We start from the raw sequence: 23,117 nt of genomic DNA, 5'->3' as shown, positions 1-23,117 counted from the left end.
CACCTCAGGTCAGTGGTTTCTTGTTTTGAAGCTCCTGTGCTGCTTGTTAGGTTTTTGTATTGGTGCACTTTAAATAGAAACTAAACAAATGAAAGTCAAAAACCATTTTTAGCAGTTACACCAATAAAATAGAAAAAAAAACATGTCAAGCTCTTCATTGCAAAATCCTGGTAATAGGTATGTATGTTTTCTATTTTTTCACAGGTGTATTTATGATATTAACATTGACAAGCAGTCGTGGATATGGCCAACAGCGGGCCCCTCTGCAGAAATGACTTGGGCCCCTGTTGGCTGGAAAAAGTCCAGGGCCCCAATGCAGCAGCACACTTTGCATCTCTTTATGTCAAGCAAATAGAAGCTGGGGTCTAGGTATATTTTCTTTTTGTAGGCATTTCAGTGTAGGAAAGAAGAACTGCTATACTGGAGTTGGCTGTATGGTTAGTAAATAATCTCCATCATTGTTAAGACTGTAAATAATGCTAAAGACCTGGCTAGTTTTTTTTTGAACTATTAAGAATCCCTAGGAAAATTGTTTTTTTTTTTTTTTTTCAAAATGAACCTTTGATCACCTAATTAAGCTAGAGAGAGTTAAGATCTGTGTGAGTACTGTGAGTAAAGAATACAAACTAGTGGCCATTGTTGTTATTAAGCCTTTAAAGCAGAGGTCCCAAACATTTTTTTATCATGGACCAGATACATGTAGAAATATTTTTCCAAATACGAGAAGTGTATTAGGGAGTGAAATGGGGTTGGCAGGTTAATTGGGTCTGTGGAAAAATTTGTTGCATGCAACCAGTCTGAGGATGGAAGAGGAAGGAGGGGTGGATCGTCCGCCTTCTGCAGCTGCAGTCTTTTATGTAACAGGAAGGATCTGTGCCCTCTCTTCTGTCATTTTGTTAAGCCAGGCATTTTGTTCAGATTAAAAACTTGACAATGTGGGGCCATCCTGGCCAGAATATTGCAACTAGATTATTTGGGGGCAGTTGCAAGAATATGCAAATTGTAGTTCAGGCCATCAGATTTAGAAAGGTTATAGTGTAGCTCCAGATGGCAGCTACTGACCCTCACCTTAAATTTATTTTTATTATTATTATTTGTTTCTTTTTTTTTGTTTTGCCAAGCACCATATGATGTCCTAATGATTATTAGTCCTAAACGTATCCAGAATTTAGGGGATTTGCCCCCCCCCCCCCAAAAAAAAAACAAAAACAAAAAACTTTTGCCAGCTTTCAGTTTTGTGAATTTCAAGGAGGATTTATTTATTTAATTTACCCTCTATAAACCAAACCCAGACACGTTTGCTGAAACCTGCTTCTGAATTTTGAAACTGACTTACTTTATTTTGAAACTGACTGACTTTAGTCACTCACTTACTATTATATTTCTTTAAGTACATTTATTGCTACAAAAATATAGGACTCAACAAAGGGTTATACACTTGACCAATGTCTTGCCTCCATGTACTTTGGAGATTCTATATTATTAACATTGTGGTTTCAGCTTACAACGTATAAAGTGAGGATACACATTCTTATAGCCTGTCTATATTAACATTGGTGTTTAAATAGAAATAGCCGTACAACATTTATCCTTGTTTACTGAATATTAACATATTGTAGTTTGGCTAATTTTACCAAACAGACCACAGGTTTTCTACCAAAACCCCACAGACTACAACTCTAACTCTAAGTCCAATGTAAAGCACCTAGCAGTATGTAGGACAGTACGAGCGTGCCACCCTTGTCACATGACCCATTTTAAACTTTTCACTGAGCTAACACACTCCAAGATAAGAAAGATATCTCACAAGAATAGCATGTTCCTCACTGTTTCTAATTTTGGGTTTTGCATTCTTATCTGCTCAATGACACGTCTTACTGTTAGTCTTCTATTGAAGACAGCTTTAACTGGCCAGTTTAAATGTGAAACATATAACAGGTGTTATAGCTTTCTGTTTGTTCAGTTGGGGGATTTATGTCAGTAGAACACTGGGGCTGCACAAGAGAAATATTACAATGGTGCAAAAGGTAGTCGTCATTACACAGACCTTTCAAGCCATATGTTGGCGGACCTTACTTTAAGCCCTAAAAACCTTGGTGCTGTTGTTTTCGTCTAGCCTTCCTGCAGAGATTTCTTGGGGTTCTTTGAGCTGTGGATATCTGACCTTTCATCTGATGGTGTCTGTATAGTTACAGATTCAACACCTCTTGGCAATACCAAGACTATTAAACCAATAGCTGATTGTAAGTGGCATTCTGATCACCAGTGTGAAGATCACATTTATTCCACTGATTCCTAAATAATTAATTTTAGCCGTGGTTCTATAAGACCTAGGTTGCTGTGGGGTAAAAAGTATGAGAAAACTGCCCTGTATTCTAGGTTGCCCACCACTGATCTGAACCAAAGCTGTACATTTTAGGGCTGACACTTTAGCATCAAATATTTTAGTACAGAATGGGTTGATTTTTGGAAAAGAGAATTCTGGTTCAGAACACAAGTGTATGCAAACAAGGAACATAGTGTGTGGTTCTCGGATGAGTGGGTTAGTGTTGGAATCATAAGAAAGGCTAGTGTGTTAAGGTACCGGGGGTTGGCAGACAAGGTTAGTGTAGATGGGAAAGGTTAGTAAGGTTACAGGGACCACTACTGTGGGGTATATAGGTAGGTTTATTGTTAGGAATATAGAGACGGTTAAAAAATTAGGGGGGTAATGTGTTTGTATGGCTTAGGACAGGGCATTACTCCTTTGCCAAGAGCCCAGCATTTTCTTTTAGCCTGTAAATGTGAATGATGGATGATATACACTTGTAATTCTGGGTATATGCAACTGCATAAAACATAATGCCATCCATGTCTTACTGTAAATAGTATAGATGTAATTCATATAACTACATTATGGGGATCAAATGTTGTAAGCAGTGTTATTCTTGGTTAGAATGTATTTCAGCATGTATATGTTCGTTGTCATGTATACAGCCTTGATAAGATTATGTTAGAGAGGTAGTACATGTTCATTATACTCACAGTGATTAGACCTGTCCTTCAGTCAAAGTTTGCAAGATACTCATAAACAGGAACAAATAGGTCAGCCAGGAATGTAGAAAAAGTATGTCAATTTTACAGTGTACAGTAAAAGCATATGATCCAGAGCAGGGGTGCCCAACAGGTGGATCGGGATCTACCGGTAGATCGCAAAGGCAACACGAGTAGATCACGGAGCCCTGCCTTTCAAAATAAACTTTACTGCGCACAGGAGTTATTAGGTCCAAGTTTTTATTGTTGGTAGATCTTTTTGACTTGGTCATTTTAAAAGTAGCTTGCGAGACAAAAAAGTGTGGGCATCCCTGATCTAGAGCAAATTCAGGGCCCAATATTTTCAAACAAAATACAATTGAACTGTTTAGAGTTTAAAGCCCATAAATAGCCCATAAATGATAGCCAAAACTTTATTTTGTTATTATTGTTATTAATATTATTACTATTATTATTAATAATAATATTAGTAATAATGATGTCATCATTATTTAGTTTTGGATACAGCAGCTTGATATTACAAGCCTGGTTTTGTTTCTTCCTTTCCAAGTGACCACAAAGGAAAGAACAATAACACAGTCAGAAAAAAAAAAATAACCCATCTTCTGTTTACTATTTACTATATTTCTGAAGGAATTCCCTCTAGCCTCTTTTTTGGTGGCCATTAAAAAAATACCTTGTATAGGATTACTGACAGCAATAACAAAGACGTTTTAATGTTCCTTTACTATATTTTAATTTTCTGGGCCCAATTAAAAATGTATAATTTTACTTTGCAAAAAGGAGGTTTGTCTATTGACATTCAGCATTTTACATCAACTTTAATTTTGTTTTCGATGTTTCTGCAGGTTATTCACTAAATTAAAATATATCCAACCTCTAAAATGTTCTTTTGGTTTGAATGAGCACAACAATTCCACTAACATGGAAAGTCTTTCTCAAACAGCGGAGGCAGCACCATTTTAGTTCCCATGATTTTTGAATGGTATACCACACTCATTTTTGTGTCATGGTCAGGTGTTTACAAACTTTGGATATATTTAGTCTAGGACAATGGTCGCCAACCTTTTCGGACCAACGGACCACTAAATGCATGGACTCTGGAACGCGCATGAGCAGAGAGCTGTGTGTCACTCAGAGGGAAAGAAATTTCCCCAAAGTGACATCATGATGCCAGATGCCAGGTCTGAGCCTGCAATGGGAGCCACTCTCCAGAGACACAACCCGCCCACTGCCCTGAGTATACAATCTGTACAGGAGACCTGGTCCGTGGTTCGGACAAGTGAAACCCCCCCCAGCGGGGTCCTTTTCCTGGGCCCACTGGGGGGGGCGCACTGGACAGAGCCACGGACCACTAAAATTTTAGCAATGAATAATTTTTGATGTTGCTATAAAAATATGTGTTTTAGCATGACTGAATGCCAAAACAGCGTCATATGGTAAAATGTAATATCACTCCTTGGATATAAAATAGCAGCTTCAGAGATGAAAGAGGTTTAGCCTTTGTAGAACGTACAATATAAAGGAAATGAAAATAGAAGGTGCAAAAGCTGTAATCTTTAGTTTCTATTTAAAGGTCTTTTAAGGGCAAGTCAAGCCCTCTGTTCAGGGAATAGAAGCTACAGGCAGCACAAGCTCACTAGTTTCAGTGATTATCAATTCAAACAGCTGCTTCTAGAATAGAAGGCTCCGGACGGTCTTGGCAGGACGTGATGACTCATGGCACGAAACAGTAACTTTTAAATTCAGACATGACTCATCTTGTCTTACATAAGTTTCTGTATATTGTCCTGGAAATGGAATAGACCTTATACCTTTAAATTAGTAATTATATTCCCTAAAAATGGTGTTGTAGCCAATAAACCCAACCAACCTTAACTTGCCACAACTTTGTTTCCCCTGGGATAACTAATATGGACCTAAGTTTATACCCTTGCAAATGTACTTTGCCCACCTTCTGACTATATCATAATGACCACAATGTCAGTTTACGTAAAAAAGATAAAGGGAAGTCCTTTTTCTCACCATGGGTATATGGTTCACATATGGTTGGCTAATAAAACTATGAGTAGGACAGAGGGTTTATTTGGATTACTCGAAAAGCTATCGTGGACTACCTAAATCAGGGGTCAGCAAACTTTTTTGGCTACTAGGCCATTTTAGGAGGTCAAGAAGGCACACTAGGCCGGACTCTTTCTTGAGTCTGGCGCTGATGGCTCCGCCCACACCAGGAATGCCCCTGAAAGGAAACCCCTCTCCTCCACACTGCATACAGAGGGGAGGGAATGTCCCCTTACCCCGGCTGCAGAAGTGTTAACGCCAGCCGCAGTAAATAGAGAAGGGAGGCATAACAAGGAACGCAGGTTGCCGACCCCTGCCAGCCGGGATTAGGCCAGATCGACCAGGGGGGCGTTAGGCCGAAACAGACTACTGGCTAGGCCGTATATGGCCTAAAGGCCGGAGTTTGCCTACCCCTGACCTAAATGGTCTGACTACTTCCCTACTAGATCCTCCTTTGACATCCCTAAAGATTTTACTTAAGCATGGAAGGTACTACCTTCCATGATGTATCTGGACATTTACCATGAAGCATATGTCTCAGCACATCATGCTTTTTTATTTAGGCTTTAGCACCTTTTCTAGTTGCTCAAAATCTGGAAGGGGATAAGCTGATTCATACTACAAATAGTACCTGAAAAGGTTCTTAGTGTTCACCATCTTTAAAGAAAACCTGTAGCAAGTGCCATATGTAGATTGTCATTGTTGGATCCTGATTTCACTATCCAATGAGTCACTGACTTCACATATTTTTCTGCTGTGTTTGTTCCAAGAAACAAATGACTAAGTAATGAAGCAAGAGTATCTAAGACAGCATGGAAGCCTGTCTGAAACTAGTCAGCAATAAAAGCCACGTTATTGTCATCCTAATACTTTACCTGCCTCATCAGTGAAAAGGGGGACATGCTGCAAATGTTGGTAAAAACAAAAATTTCATAAGGTCAATATTCTGTCCCAAAAGGTGAACAACTGATGTTAGTACAATAACACAAATATGATTGTTTATCTCTGCACTCCTGACAACATGTGAAGCTTGTATGATGAGCACGATAACGATGAGAGAAGATAATCTGTGGGGACTAGGCCCATGGAGTTTCTTTAAAAGTAGTTACCTTTTGTTAATTGTTACAATCTTTTTGTCAATAAACATCAGTATTAAAATTAGGTGTATATATAAAATAAAAATACATGAATGGTATAGATAACAACCCTAAATGGACAGACACACAATGACACACAACTATATTAGACTCCCCCACCTATCTTATTCTTCAAAGGACAGAAGCATTCCCATCACCTTATGCATGCAGCCCTTTTACTAAAATACTGCCATCCAACATCTAGAGGAGTGATCAAATAATTGCAAAGAAAAGCCACTCATTCAGAAATGTATAGGCTGGCAAAGGGGGACCTAATCCTGGCACACTCTGACATCCTGCCCTTCCCAAGAATTTTCCCCACCGCATGCAGAATATTACTCTTTTTGACTCTTTCCACCAACTAGAACAAAGTGTATCTAAACCATAATGCCAATGAGTCTTGAATACTCCATGTATCCATTTCACATAACTCTACACTGTGATAGAAAAAAAGGGATGCCTAGGGCCCTACCCCCCTTTTTTAGACTTCTATGTTAAATACAATTTAGAAAATGGTCTTTTAGACATTTTTGTCTAAAAGGCACTTTACTAAAAAAGGAGATACCAGACAATAAAAAGAAACCAGGTCTGTTTATAGCTAGGGAGAGATATACCCAGAATGACAATGGTGAGAAAGTAGCTTACAGGAGGTATTGCAGCACAGTATGTGTTATGTTGATACATCAGAACTGTTTCTTGCCTTATAGAAGTCAGTCAGAATTCTGCTGCATGATCCCAGCACCATCAGTAACTGATCTCATATCACCATTTAGCAGTAGACGCAAATTCTAAAAATGGCACCAATATAGTTGTTACAATGTGATTGGTTACCAGAACGCCAGACCAGAATGGTAAAAAAACAGACCAGTTGCACTATTTTGAAAGTTTATTGTGTTCAATAAGTGAGCTGTGCTATGCCAAGTTATAGACTTTTCTTTGTACAAAGACAATAGAATAGAAACAAACCATATGAATTATTTATTCTTCTTCATTGACAGCAATAGTTTTCAGAAAATAATATTATAGGCATAGAGAAGTAATAAATATTGCTTTTATGTCAATTTGTCATCTGCTTATTGCCTAATAAGTATTACCATCACAAACACAATGATATTTCTATACTATATATGGATGAGGCTTCAAACAAAACACAGATCCTCCGATCAGGTAGATGGAAATTTCCTCTACCTGAAAAAGTGCAGGCAGAGGATTGAAAAAAAAAGCGTTAAATCTACCTGAAAAATGCACAACAATGCAAACACATACACAAGTGTTTTTAAGGTTCTGTTTATGCATAAATATTTGTTTTGTGAATTATTAATACATTTCATTTATATGCCACCTGCACATTTCAAAGTACAGATAACAATAATCCCCTCACAAAATTCGAAGCCTCAAAAGAAGCTTACATTATACAGATACCGCCATAGTCAGTTTATAGTTTAAGTTTAGAACCCAAAAAAACCTAACAATGTGTTTTTAGATTTAAGAAAATAAGATACATTAAAAGCAATGCAGACTTAATTCTGAAAATTTTACTCGGGGCCCTAGTTTTGAAATAGGATATTGGTAGCCACCAAACCACCTGTAACATAAATACTTATATATTGTGGTACATTTTGCAAGTACAGCAAACATTTACATTAGTATAACATTTTACCAGCAGAGTATTTAATGGAAGAACATTCTACAATGATGTAGTAGTCAAATGCAACATATCGTACAATGATGAGTAATATACAGCAACATGTAATGAAACATAATGCGAGTGGGTCCTGGAGAGCAGAAATACAAATTATATTGTTTAGAAGGTTACAAAAAAGCATTACTATATGCAAGGAATTTTAAATATTGGTTAAATGGTTAAAGAATCTACAAATGTGAAATTTTTTTTAAACTAATATAAATTAATGATTTTCTGTTATTCGAAAAATCTCAAAGCATATATTTCCTTGTGTAGCAAGTTTATAGCAAAGATATTAGGACAGATTTACTAAAAGAATACAGGCTTTTCACTAAGCAGCAAAGTGAATTATCCATTTGCATTTAGTAAATGTGCTGCAAATTCACCCTGCAAAGAACACTTAAAGTAGACCTAAACACTAAAAAAAAGGTGGCGCACCTTGCTGCAGCAATTAAAACTGAATGGGAGCACAGAGCCTCCTGGGATGTGTGACATATGCTTCTTCAGAGGTAACGAGGAGACCATGAGCATACCAAAAATATAAATATAACAATTGGTCAAAAAAGAGATGGATTACTTGATGAGAGGATATTTGTATATATGTTTCTAATTGTATGCATATTCCTTATTTTTTGTTTTTGGTTTAATTTTTTGACTTGCATATTCATCTTGTAAATATATATCTAATTTTGTATACACAATAAATTGTCTTTTTTGGGGACAAAAAACCCTTCTTTCTCTTCTTCTCCTTTAATCCATAGCATTCCATACTGGCCACAATGACCATGGTTCTCTGCCAGCTCAAACACTCGTTTACTCGTCTACGTCAAAGCAAACACACACTGTTAGCTAGAACTCTACTTTAAGGTTTTTGGAAAAACAATTGCGGCTGGAGAGACAAACCTAGAAATGAATACCTGTAACAACAATAGGTCCAAATACCTCTTAATGAGGTTTTATCAGCAGCTATAAAAAATGTTTGGCTAAGGTTACTACCAGCTATGGATTCCCCTAGGATACCAAATATAAGTGGATATGACCCTGAGTATGTAAAATATTACAGTAAACCTATATGGACATGGAACGCTATCCTAATAATAATCAAACGCATGACTGAGGGACAGTATGATACATGCGTCATAAAATAAAGAATGTTCTTCAGAAAGACACAACTGCTATATATGATTCTCTATTGAATATTGTTCCCAACAGTAAATTCTAGGAATAATCAGTGCATGGCCATTTCCTAGTATAGAATACAGAGCAACATTTAAAACAACTGATGTATTGTCAGTAAGAGATTAGTCAAGCATGCTTCAGCAGCACTCAGTGAAAGCCAATTATGGAAAAAAAATGAGAAATGTAATTCACAACACAATTTATGTATTTTCAGTATCAGAATTAAAAATAAGCTCTCAGTTCCTATTCTGAAACCACCTTGGTGCTCAAAAGTATTAGCAGAAACTGCTAGTCTGAAAATAGTCTACCTGATCCAATGCAACAATACCCTAATATTCATTTAATGCAACAACATGAAGATAGACGGTTGTCTATTGGGACAGGAAATTAGGGCAAATCTTGCAGACAGCAGAAAAAACCTGGTAAAGTTTGCATTCCTTGCCATGTAGACAAGTTGTATGCTTAAATTAAGGGCAAGGCTGGGGCAGTGGTAGATCTAAGGGTAGCAGTTGTCCTGGTGAAATAGATGCTGCCCAGCCCTTCTTATTTGATCTTGTTATCTACTATTTTATGTTTTAGTTCAGCAAAAAGTAATAGATAAAAAAACTTGTTAGTCATCATTACCTTTTATAATGATCCTACCTTAGTTTAGGTCATGTCTTGTTTAATTTATTTATTCTTCTCTGCAGCTTCCAACCAAGACCAGGCCCATACACATGTTCACAACGCTCACAGGAAACAACCATTATTGATCCTTTTTAGTAATAACACATCAAGCATTGCATGGACTGTTCAGTTCTATGGAGAGAGGAGGACCAGCAGGAGACATCCCACTGCTTTCTTTTCTTTAGGAAGCAACAGCAGCCATTGCTGTTGATCGTTTAGTGATGCTAGATTTTCTGCCAAATATTCATTTCAGATGTGATGTGACACATTCCTCCTAAACTGTATAAAATATAATACTTGATATTCTTTGATAGTGATTTAATGTTATGCTTAAATATATATCTATCATTCTAACCATTCAGAGATGTATGGACATCTTCAGTTTGTTATAATGTTTTTAACACTGCATCAAAAATGTGTTCTGTGGTCAACTGGCAAATAAGTTCACAGCTCTGTAGTTATTATGTTATAATGTTATAGGTATATTGTTATACATCCAGCTACCAAAAATAATACTACACTATCCTTCAGTGAGATCAATGTTATGTAACAGTTAGGAGACATGTCTGCGAAAAAATTCTTACATTTTCGGCAATTCAGGTTGGTACACGTAAGATTGCACTGATTTATGTGGTCTGATTTACACACAGCGGTCAACAATTTACAAATTAATAGCCTTCTGGAAAGAAGCCATCCTCTCCTCTCTTTCAATAAAAAAGTTTACAGCTCAGGCCTTGAATCTGACATACACATCACACAGATTCTTTGACACGAGACACTTCTAAAATTGTGTCAGGATCAGCATAACATTTATTAGTCAGTAAAGACATAAATTGGTAACTGTCTCTGGTCTTTGCTTGTGTAATTGTTCAAAAGAGATAAAAAAGGGCAAAAGCAACTAGAACGAAATGGATTGTACTGAGGCACTTCTCACTTCCCTTTCTGCTCTAGGTGCGAATGTAGGAACACCTGGTTGAAACTAACATGCTATAGCTTTACATGTCTGTAATCCCGGAAACTATTGATGTATAATGTCAGGAAGGAGTGATAATCTAGTTTTCATCAGGCTGAGTGAGATTTAGTTATCTGCAGCCATAGTAACAGACTATAAACTTGCTACTTGGGCACTGGAGGGAATGGAAAGGTTGAGTCAGTGAAATGGGCACACCCAAGGGACAGGATGAGATGTAATTGTAGATCAGCAAGGTGGATTGGAAATGATATGACCTCTATTTGGGGTCACCACGTCTGTAAAAAGCAATGGGCATTGCTAGTTTTGTTTCATATTACTATCGGTTTTGGTTAACAGTTACTAGAAACTTCTTTAATCAGAATAATAATAATCGGAGTAAATAATGTCATATTTTATCATACATTGTTTACTAAATGAATGATAGACACTTTATATTCTATTTATCGCGTATATGGGTTGTTTGTATTACTCTCTATTAGATTAATAAGAAAATTGTACTTTTATACAACCGAGTTATAAAAAGAGATAGGTTCATTACTTTTTTTAGCATTATGTAGCACAAAATAAAAACACACGTGTAGTTTAGATGGCATTGTGTACTAGGTGACGAACACACCGCAAGCTGTAAGTGAACTTGTAACTTCAAATGTTTTGATAGTCAGATGTTTTATTCATGTATTAAACTCACAGATTAACTAAAAAATTTGGGGTATTTTTTTTCCCCAACAAAACCAATACTAATGATGCCATAACACCATGACCTCGGTTTCAAGCAGTTCTTCGATCTCAAAAAGATTACCTTGCAATTTAAAGCCCCGGTGCTCAGCCTATTGGCAGTTTCTGTGTGCCAGTGAAGGAAAAATTATTTAGTCTGGTTTAATTTATTTCTTCAACACTATCACCTTTCATATAACAGTGTCATATAGTCAGTCCCATGAAGAGTAGCTAGTTTTCCACAACTCCTATAGAACGGTTTGCAATTTCTCCTGCACATGCACACATCTTCCGAATGCTATTCAATAAAAAGTGATCTGAACCGTCAACATTATTTCTTAAATCCACTGGATAAGTTTAGACTGGCTTCAATATTACCGGAAGAAACAAAATAAACTCAGAGGTTATAAAAAAAATGAACATGTTTTTATTTCTTTTAAACAAGGAAGAACATTAGGAAAATTCAACATTTTCCACATAAAGTCTGTTTTGAACTGGAGCCTACAATAACATTTTCAGCACCAAAACAAAAACAAGTAAAACAAAAAAGAAACATACAAATAGCCATAGATTAGTATCTATAAGCATACATGAAATATTGCACTTTGTTTTTTTTCTTCTAGAAATATGGATTTCATTCATTTTGTTCCAACTTAGGAAACCATCTTGAATACTGGACTACACATGAAACTGACCAGTACATTATAAAAACAAAAAAGTAATAAAGAGAAAAATAATGCCTCTAAACAACAGAGTAAATAAATATTTCCACAAACTTTGCAGAAGTTTGAAGCTTTTTTTTTTTTTTTTGATTTACCACATTTCATGCGATACAGTGCCAGTGGCCTCAATAATGCTAAATCTCACATACATTTGCAGTGGCTATTGATATTGGTCTACCCTATAAAGACATAATCTTTGCCCACTGATCCATAGGCAATCAGGGATTGTTCCCAGTTTTATAAATCATGGAAAAAATGGAACAATAGTTTTGATCAAATGAATAAAAAAAAAAAAAAAGTGTAATGCTTTATTGCCGACTAATCAGCAGTTAAACAGCGGAGGTATAAGGTCATCCACACCAAGCAAAAAAAGGGTGGAGAGAGTGTGGGGGGGGCGGGGGATTGTCAAAACTACTGTCACTTCTTATATCAGTATTATGTCAGATAGAGAAAACCAAACGTCAGATGAATCACTTAAAACGTGACTAAAAGTTGTCTTCACTTTGGAAGTTTTTATGTTTTTTTCTTTAAACAAAGGAACTACTTACTAAATTAGTTTGAAAGGACACTTGCAAAAAAGCATGGATCAATAAACTGATGTTATCTGATTACATAGTTTACTTCCTCAGTCACTAGCCTAGGGGCATTTGTACAAACTAGGCTGTGATGGGGACTAAACTTTAACAATTCCAAATTTGATATCTCAAATACAACTTGCTTGAATGAGCCAATGCTGGTTTGCTGTGAGGACCTATAGTAAAACCAAATGTCATCAGTGAACACTTAGTATCTGCCTGGGATTTTTATATTTTCATAGTGAAGTCTTGAGTACTCATGTATAGACTGTAGGTTGCCCCATGTGTCTTACAGCACAGCATCCATTAACACTGCTTACAAAATTGCATAAGACGGAATTACAAATTTAGATGCCCATTCCTTTCGCTAAAACACCAATTAAAAATTGACATATTGAGTGCTTGCGCAGAATTACTGTTCTCTTGTGCATCAATCACATCTAGACTAGATGGGGACTACTGTAAAGAGGGGATTATGAAGGACTAGACAGCAAAAGACATTACCTTGCAAGTCTTCAAGACTTTTATGTTAGCATGTGTGCCTTAAACGTCCAGCCTCTCTTCACTTATCTAACCTCAGTGTTTGTGTAAAAATATTTGTAAATGGTAATGCCCTTATTGACTTAAAACATTTGTGGCTGCTGGATATTTCTTAATATATGAAATAAAAAAAACTTTTTTCTACCTTTTTCTGTGCATGTTATCAGCTAACACAACTCCGTAAACTCCCTACATGGTACAGTGCAACATAAAAGACACAAAAAGCATTCCAAAGTTTGGCAAGTGATGATATATCCTGAGATTAGGTGATTTGTAGGAAGTCTGTAACAAAATCCTGCTTGGGGTGACAGTATAAAGGCAACATGTCTTTGAAAGAAAACTAGGTGTACAATCTTGATGAAAGTCTCATGTACTTGCACCTTCTTTCTATTACTCACTGGAATTGCCACTATTCTAGAACAGTAGGCTGCAAAGCATAACAGCAATTGGTATGAAGGCATTAGATGTGTGTAAAGAAATCCATTGCTGTATGCAAGCTGATGGTGATGCACATGCAGCCATATAGGACAGTACTAAGCATGTTAATATGCAGGTAGAGCCCAGGCTACAACCAAATAAAAAAAACAAACAAAAACAAAAAAAAAAAAACAAACAAAAATATTAAAAAAGAAAAAAAAAAAAAGATTAGTGCATTGTCATTGTATAGTCTCTCAAAGCTTTCATGTGCTTCTTGGTGTGAAGGACACAACCAAGCAGAGGAGGAAAAGATAAGCTGTAGTGATTCCAAGCTGCTCTACATACACACTAAAGGTGTGCAAATTTTCAGCATGACAGAGGAATCCTGAACCTCTTTCATTGCGTGCTGAGCATCTTGTTGCTTGACCGCGTGCTGTTGGGGCGCAGAGTCTTCGTTGTGCCAACAGCAAGGCAGTCCAACTTCTGTTAGGTATGGAGCACAAACGAATTAAGAAGCTGTAAGCGCCAAAATCATGACCACAGGTTGATTCAGTCTGCAACTTCCATGGCAAGACTCAGACTGCATTTCTATGAAAGTGCGTCTCCATAAATGGCTGCCAATTGTCACTATTAGCAGTTCAGTTAGTCTCATCAGCTGATTATATCAAATCCCTTCAGCGAGATGGACAGGAAGGATGGTCTTCAATGGGCTGATCAGGGTTTGGGTCAACCTAGGAGAACAAGAATGCATTTGGGTCAGTATACTACAGAATGAATCAACTGGCAATATATATATGCAGACAGTAAAGTTCATATAGGTTTCTTTACGTTTAATCACTTAGCGTACTATGGGACCGATTGATTATTAATGTGCTAAAATAAAAATGTGTTGTTGCTTATAGCACAATAAAATCCTTTTTTTATCTACAAACTTTAAAAGCAGGAAAAATGGGTGTTTGGTGCCTGTGTGCAAGGATGGTTTAGGATAATAAAGAGGGTGGAATGAGGAATATAAGTAGAGCTTTCCTGCAGGCTTTTTTTTTTTTTTAATTGCAAATATATCAATGTAGACAAGTTTTTTTTTACAAATTCATATAGTTTAAATACGTATTTTTCTCAGTATAATTATAAATGTAAACAGGAAGCCAATAATTGTTCACTGCTATGCAGAATATACTTCCTGTTCAGTGATCTTGCACAGTGGAGGTTGTGCAGGCAGAGATGAGAGTTTCCTGGCTGACATTAAATACCCTATGATTATACTACAGCTCCATATTAATGCTAATGGTTTTGGAATGTCTTACAAGCGCATATACATGTGTGAAGGTCAGGTGTTCACAAACTGTATCTGAATTTTGGAAAACATATCCAATCTTATGAAAAAGTTTCACTTTATAAATGGGAATAGACCATCATGTATTATTGGTGCTGCTTAAACTGTAAAATAGGTCATTAAAATTACAGTAACCGCTGAAACACATGAAGGGCATGTGCACTTTTGAATTGCGCATTGTACTGGCAATCCTCCTATGCTTACAAACACAAAGCTACTTGTATTGTGCAATTTGGGTTGTGACATTCTCTTTAGGGTCAGAGCTAGTGGGCCGCCTGTCATGAGATATAGAAGTCAGCAAGACTGCTGTCATTAGTTAGTCCCCTTAAACAAAAGCTTTATTAACAATTACATAATGGAACCACTAATTTATTCCTAATCGTCTCTTAATAAACAGTTTAATTCCAGTGGGCTGCTAGGACTCAACAAAAGCCAGATTCACAGCCTGAGAACAAAAGAATTGGTGGCATATCCAATACTAGGAGAGTGAATGTTTTTTTTACTTCCAAGGAAGAATATGCTTACCTCTGAGTAGAGAGGAGGAGGCAAGTAACGAAATTCTTGGATATACGCAAAAAGTGGTCCTTGAAGTGCCAACTCGAAATTATCACAAATATTTGACGATAAAAGATTTTGTCTCTGCTCTTCTGTGACAATTTCAGCATAGCTAGGGGGAGCTGGAAAAAAGAATAAAAAAAATTAGGAAAAGGCCAAGAAAAAGTAAATTTATTTTGTAATAAATAGAATTTAATTATATGAGTTTGTTACTTTTAAACCCTAGCGCTGAGCTAAGCATGTGGGAAAGAACAGTTGTGTTTACATTTGGGTCTCTATGCAATAATATCTTGTGATCATGTACATGCTCGTGGCAGTGAGTAGCACGTGGAAGAAATTGCTGGATTTCAACATCTGCCAGGAGAAAAAGTACACAGAATTGAGAAATTACCTTCGGGTCGCTCAGGTAGCACAAAACCCAGCCAATTGTTCATGCTGTACTGACTGCTCACACTTGATGTCCGGCTGCCAAATGGATGCAAGGGAATAGTTCCAATAACTAGCGGTAAATTAAGGAATAAGTCCATTGCGCCTGGAATATCCACATATACCTGAAATGAAAAGAAAAAATAAAGTCAACTTGCTTCACGTTTTTTTTTTTTTTTTAATAGCTTTTATCTAATGTTCATGATTGATTGCTTTGATTGAGACTTTGTAATAGTTGGTAGCCCCCTCAGCTTTACATGTAGGACATTCACAATTATTCACTAATATTTCCTAGTCCAAATTCATTAAAAAATATTTAAGCAGTACTTCCAAAATATGGCCTTATGGGTATTCTCATTTCATAGCCCTATATTCCAATAATTTCAGTACAGTAACCAGTTTGTTTTGTTCAATTATGTTTTTCCCAGCAATCATATTTTGGAGAATGTGACTATAAAAAGGCAATGTTAGAGTTGTTCAGTATAATCTTTACGTTATTGCCTTTAATACTGACTACTGTATGTAACTAGTAGGCCACTGCAGCCAAGATAAGGGTATAGGGTGTTTAGAAGCCCCAAGTGGTATTTGTCAGACGTACCATGAGGGAATATTCGACACGGATTATGCTGCAGTCGATGATGGAAGGGGACACAGGAGGGATTTTAAGCTGCTTGCCATTCCACGTTTCTGTTTTCCCAGAAGACAAAGACTCTCCCCGTAAATTGGCCACAAGTTGTTTCACTTCCTTCATTTTCCCTTTGGCATAGAAAGTCTGTGTCTGATAGATGGCTGCCTTAGGTACAACCATTCGGGAAGAACAATTCTCAATCTCTGCGAAGATTTGAATTGATTCACCTTCAGGAGAAAAAAAAAGAAAAACTTTTAAGGAATGTGCAAAACCATCCTGAGAGAAAATAAAACACTGAAACCACAGGATCATTTAATATTTTTTATTAATGTGTCTGGCAACTCATAAAATGATGTCCTTTTAATGAAAAAGGCTGTTGTATGCCAAGTTAACTTTGTAAGGAAAATTTTAAAAATTAAACGTAATAGGAAAGGATGATTACCTGGTGTATAGCCCTTCCTTTCAATTTTGGCACTTAAGGATATTGGACCTGAGGTACAAAACCAACAACACAGAGTCTTCTCTTTTGTGCCTGCTTGTGGTGACTGAAAAAGAAAGAAGAAAAGCATACATTAATAATTAATGCTAACTGCATAAAGCAGAGGATAAAGTGACTAAAGATGACCTGTCTACTGCTTGCAGCCTCCAAACCACAGAGCAGCCATTTTGTTAGCTGAACCAATGTAGTATGCAGTCTGTGATATTTAAAAGACTGCAACCTTGGTGATCTATGCCAGCTAAATGGCCATAAAGCCTGACTCAAATTCAGAAGGCACTAGTAAATTTATAAGCTGCATTTCATGTCTTGGTAAAGTTTTGAAAGCAGCTACCGCCACAATATAAAGATAACAAATCAAAATTCAGAACGTACTCAAGATTCCCTGATTTAATAATGCTGGAGGATTCCAATGTATTTATTTATTCATCCAGCTCATACAATTGGTCATGTACTTAGTAACTGGCCAGCCAAACTTACAGCAGATGCCATGTGTTTTCTACAGTCATGAAAGCAGTATGCAGATTAGGGAATATTGGTAAAATGGCTGCTGGAATTAGCTTTCCCATGTAAATTGTGCAGTCAGAATATATATATTTCTAGATAATAATTTATAAGTAAATATCTGACAATGAAATATTAAATCTAACGTTCATTAATGTTTATTTCTGTCAGAAAATCTCCTTTTATCAAAAAACATTATGTCTTACCAATAATGAAGGAGTGTTGATATCTATATGCTCAAACACGGTGAATTCCTTCTTTAATTTTACTGGTAGCAGCCAGGCTCTGTGCAATTCTGCTTTCACCCAATACCGTACACTACCGTGTCTCCCTTCAAATGAGGTAGCAAGTGGTCTGTACAAAAGAGGAAGGCAAAATTAGTGACGGTGCTTCAATCAGGGAACTTTCTAGTTAAATACAGCTTATTGCTGGGGTTAAGTCAAATAAAGCCATAGACAGGCATTTTACATATAAGGGTCTGAATGGTGTATATTACAATAAATCAGGGCTTTAATATATTGATTGAATTGATCAAAAAGCAGGAGTGGACCTCTGAAGTGCTATAGGACAAAGGCAGGAGTAGACCTTTGTCAGGTAACTAATATCTTGTGGCGTTATTCCTAATGTGTGCAGCATGTCGATAGACAGCACTTCCTGCTGCAACTGCTAGCAATATACATAGGGAGTGGTATGATCCAACAATACCAGATACTTACGTCTGTGGAAGCTCAAAACTAAATGCATATTCATGGCGTCCTGAAGTAATAGTGGTCTGACCTTCTTCTGAGTTATCGTCATCTAAAAAGAAAAAAAAAAAAGAAGATGCCTTCAATATTCTCTGCTCTACACGATTTCATTCATTTTATACAGCGCATTCTTGTTTTACCAGGGCTACAAGTTGTTTCACAACAATTAGAATTGCGGCACATTTTGGTCAGGACGGTTTGTTATATTATTTGGGTATTTTTCTCCATCAGGTATAGAAATTACCACACAATGTGTGCATTATATATTTATATTTTTCACAATGCACAATTATTTGTAATTATAAAACGTCCTGATCTAGATTTAATTGTTCAGCTGATGAGCTATAGCGCCAGAGGAAAGAACAATGCAATCATCCAGCTTGTGTTTTTTTGGAAACAATAAAACCAGGGTTTGCAGGTCAGACCCCACCCGTGGAATTGGGTTATTAAGAAGACGTAGATTTGCAGTAAACAACATGACCTTCCCATTCTACTTTTTATGGCAAAGATCTGATCTCATGTCGGGTGTGTAAAGTACATGGAGGCTAATGAGAAATGTGGAGAATATATAAAAATAAGAAATAAGTATAAATGATAAAATATCTCTCATTGATCATTAATATAATTAGATATCACAGGCGATGATTGGTGGTGATCGGTACAGATCAGGTTCATTATCTGACTACAAAGGAATGTGGAACGTCACCGATCCTTCTATTTTATTTTTATATATAAGTGCAATCATTTTTGTTCTTCATTTTAGATAAAACAAAATACTTTTCTTTTTCTCTTCTGCAGGAAAGTTTTTTTTTCTTAATGCCAGCTCAGCAATCTCCTGGAAAAGAGCACTAGAGGCTGTACAGTGTGGTAAACAAGTGCTGAGCTGTCAATCACAGACAGACTCTAGCAGGAGAGGACCGGCCTGAACCGGTGCAAGCAGATCCTCAGCCAGTCCCTCATATGCATAGACATGACGTAGGCGCTGCAAGAGATGGCTGAGCGCAGCCTAACTTGCACTGCCTACACTTTTCTAGGCTTTCCGCCCCCTTCTTCCGGGTCTATTACAGACCATGCTGGCCTGTGCACAGGGAAGGAGCCCCATGCTTGCTACAAATTCTGCATTTACTGCCCCAGGGAACTGTAACATCATTGGTCAGTTTACCTTGGAGGAAGGGAGATGTTCATTGTGTAAACATTTGCTAAGAATATCCAATCATAGAAAAAAAAATGGGATCTTTGCTTGCATGTGATTGGCTGATTGAGGTCATCACACCTGGACCTCATTCACAAGGATAAACAATTATGCTAAATAGCCATTTATTATTTGTTTAGTAAAATAACATGGGAGGGGGGTCACTATTTACAGAGCTTCCTGTTCATCCTAAATGTAACCCCTATTTAATGTACAGCGCTCCGTAATATGTTGGCGTTATATAAATCCTGTTTACTAATAATAATAGTAAGACGTAACCCTTGTAACTGTTATGTTGTATTAATTCTGATAAACATTAACTAGAACACAGGAGTTTCAGCCTACAACTAGCCATTTGTTCACCGCTCATTGCAAAGTATCATAGTCCCCATGGTGCTGGTAATAAACGAGGAGCCATATTAATAGATGGCATGGCTGACATTTTGGGGGGCACCAGTTGCATCAAACCATTACAGGCCTAATAAATGTTCTGCATGATTTGTTTCTATATATAAAGTTTATTATTACAATATGGCCACACATGTACATGAAATATGAGGAGACTGGAGAGGTACAGCCTGTCAGGGATGGCTGGGACTTGTAGTTGCTGAGTGGGGATGGAAATAGAAGATTTTAGAATAGTTTCCAGCACCTTCTATAGAAAGGTGAATTTTGAAAATATTTTTTTATAATATTAACTGCTCTGGTGGTATATAGAAGTGAGAAACTTGTTGCTGCACTATAAGATGAGGCTTGCTATGTTACTAATGATATATATAAGGAATATACTAAGTGTTACTAATGATATAAATAAGGAATATACTGAGTGAGGGTGTCCTGAGGTAAATATAGCACTCCTCTTATCACGCTTCTAGAACACACTGCAGCCTCTCCACACAGCATTGGGTTAACATCCTACACAACCACGCCCACCTATCCCCACCTGTTCCCGGGTGCCCTAAGCAACAGGGACAGCCAATCACCAGACACGGCCATCTCCTTGACAACAGCCTAACAAAAGCTAAGCCACCAATCAGCGTAGCGTTGGGTGCGGCTTTGCTCTTCCCCCTCCTAGCCCATAACCAAGCTTGTGTGAGAGTCGCCTGTGGAGCCGCACGTAACAGGCGAGAAACAACAATTAACCCCATCACTGCCGCAGCCAGCAACTTGCCCAGGGCTTAGTCAATTATCAGAACAGCTTGTGTTATAGGAAAACACAATATAGCGATAGGACATCTGTAATCAAACACGAAAAAACTCCTTAGGCACATATAAATACATAAATGTTGTTTTTTTTTTATATAGCATCTGCCCTATACCAGAAATGCAGCAATTGCTAAGTAATAAAAGGCAGGCATGAAAACTGGGTCACACTGGTTATAGAAGCAGCCAGCACAAGGCATGGCAGTGATCATTAATGTTATACTGCAGCTAATGCAGATTTATTTTCTGCAACATTTGCCCTGATTCTATGTGTGTGCCATTCTCTCTCTGGAAGATATGAAGTCATTGGCACCACCTGATACAAGAGCAGCCAATCAGCAGTGAGCAGAGGAGGCTCCCCCTCCCACTCATCTCTCTCTCCACTGACACCACTAGCCCAAAACAGGATTGAACCGCTTCTAACAAAGGCAGACTGAAACTTCAGAAAAACAAGATGATTCTTACACCCCCCCCCTCCTTCCTCCTTCCCATGCACCCATGTATTGAGTCTTCATACTATGGGATACCAACCATACTACATAGGGGGGGTCATATCAACCATTATGCAACCCACTGCAGCACACCTAGAAAAGTTGGGATGGAGATGAGCAGATCAGCTGTAGTCCTCACCCTGGGAGCTCATCCACATGCCATGCTGGGGTGCAATCACATGGGTATATTAGATCTACATGCCATGCTGGGGGGTACAATCACATGGAGACATTAGATCTAAATGCCAGGCTAGGTACAATCATAATGATACATCATGTCTAAATGCCAGGCTGGGGTACAATCATATAAAGACATTGGAACTACATGCCAGGCTGGGGTACAATCATACATTGTATCCAATCCAGCAGTATGGGGGGGGGGGTCTACCATCATACAATCCATTGCAGCACACACCTACAAAAGTTCAGCAGATATGCTGTGGCACCTATGCAGAGTACCTGGCACATGTTATACTGCAATCATGACATTTCCACATCAATGATTTAATATCAGCAAATCATTACTATCAGATCATGATCTTCATACACATATACTATTCTACACATCTATAATCATCATATCCATCATTGCTGCACTTACCTCTCTCATGGCCAATGAGGATGTCTTTGTGGTTGAAATATTCCACTTCTTCAGTGTAGTTCTGGGTATAGGCAGTATTAGATCCAGCATTTCTTGATTCTGTCCATCTCACTTTGGCATGTCCCCTTGCATGGATCTTCAGAGATTTCACTCTGATCTCCCCAGTCACTTCCAAATTTACCTTTCCTGAGACTGTGTCCCCACTGGAATAAACAGGGACATGGCTGCCATTCAGACAGTCGTAGCTTATAGTTAAACTCTTCACCTTCCCCAGCACCATGATTGCAAAAAATAAAAAGAACAAAAAAATGTATAAAAATAATGATGTGAGGAAAGGAGAGGCAAGCTAAGATCTCATATGAAGTATTGCACTGATGGAGTCAGTGCTGGCTTTGCAGGCAGGTCATTGAAGATGCCTTGTGCTATCAGTGTGCTCTGCTCACTGGTCTCTGTACAAAGACGTCTGTCTGCAGTGTGCCGGCTCACTTTATCAACAGCTTTGTGAAAAACAAGCTGACTGCGCATGCGCCACTCCCTCTGACACTTCTCTGCACGCCTATATAGCCCCTGCTTCCACAAAACTTTCTAGGACGTGCCCTTATTATTGCTGCTGTTTGTTCAGTCATTGCTGCTCCTCAGGCTGGAATTACATTTATATAAAGCTTTGGTGTTTTTACAAGGAACAGGGTGTAAAATGATGCAGAGACAACAAGAGAGACATGCCCTTGCAGGGTAGACTTGTGTGTATTGCCTTATAACAATGAGACACTGGTTATACTTGGCTTCTTATGTCCTAGGTGACAGGGATAATGGTACATGAGCCCCCATCTGGGTTATGTCTGTATAATGCACATTTGTCTTTGCTGCAATCAGCTCTGTGCATCCCACATTCTGGGTTTTAGCATTCTTTGTTTGGGTAAGACTGGCCACTCTCAACCAGGGTTCTGTGAAAGCATGGGTTCCTTGAGCTGTGGGTGACTGTCCTCCTTCTAAAGCAGTGTTTCCTAACCAGGGTTCCTCCAGGGGTTCCGTTGTGCAGAGAGCAATATGTGCTTCTCTGATCAGTTTAAAATGGAACTTTCAGGAACAAAATATTCGCTCTGCAATCCTAGTCCAGCTGGTTCCGCCCCATCCTGTCTTCCTCTGGCACAGACTGGACACTAAGTACCACCATCTTCTGCTGCGAGATCGGGTGATGTTTCTCCTTGAAAAAGTAAAACAAAAATTCAGATTTCACTGCAA

General features: G+C 37.8%; 1 protein-coding gene across 1 annotated transcript; it reads right to left on the bottom strand.

Moving 5' to 3' along the window:
- Positions 1 to 11,850: 11,850 nt before the first annotated feature.
- Positions 11,851 to 22,341, bottom strand: ARRDC3 (arrestin domain containing 3). Its single transcript, XM_072416159.1, has 8 exons — positions 21,876 to 22,341; positions 18,359 to 18,440; positions 17,849 to 17,996; positions 17,085 to 17,187; positions 16,613 to 16,869; positions 15,980 to 16,139; positions 15,559 to 15,710; positions 11,851 to 14,431 (listed from the first exon to the last, which is right to left on the bottom strand). Exons 1-8 carry the CDS (start codon positions 22,153 to 22,155, stop codon positions 14,375 to 14,377), a joined length of 1,239 nt encoding a protein of 412 aa, XP_072272260.1. The 5' UTR covers positions 22,156 to 22,341; the 3' UTR covers positions 11,851 to 14,374.
- Between the last annotated feature and the right edge of the window lie 776 nt (positions 22,342 to 23,117).

The sequence above is a fragment of the Pyxicephalus adspersus genome, chromosome 6 (genome assembly GCF_032062135.1).
Source record: "Pyxicephalus adspersus chromosome 6, UCB_Pads_2.0, whole genome shotgun sequence".
Lineage (NCBI taxonomy): Eukaryota > Metazoa > Chordata > Amphibia > Anura > Pyxicephalidae > Pyxicephalus > Pyxicephalus adspersus.
The sequence above is the reverse complement of the archived record's forward strand: the minus strand, read 5'-3'. Positions and strand labels throughout refer to the sequence as shown.

What these genes read in the sequence shown, in the direction of transcription:
- ARRDC3 (XM_072416159.1), bottom strand. Translation starts at nt 22,155, where the DNA reads ATGGTGCTGGGGAAGGTGAAGAGTTTAACTATAAGCTACGACTGTCTG. An exon ending in CCTCATTGGCCATGAGAGAG is followed by an intron (nt 18,441 to 21,875) that starts GTAAGTGCAGCA and finishes TTTTCTTTTTAG; the next exon opens with ATGACGATAACTCAGAAGAA. An exon ending in TCAACACTCCTTCATTATTG is followed by an intron (nt 17,188 to 17,848) that starts GTAAGACATAAT and finishes TTTCTTTTTCAG; the next exon opens with TCACCACAAGCAGGCACAAA.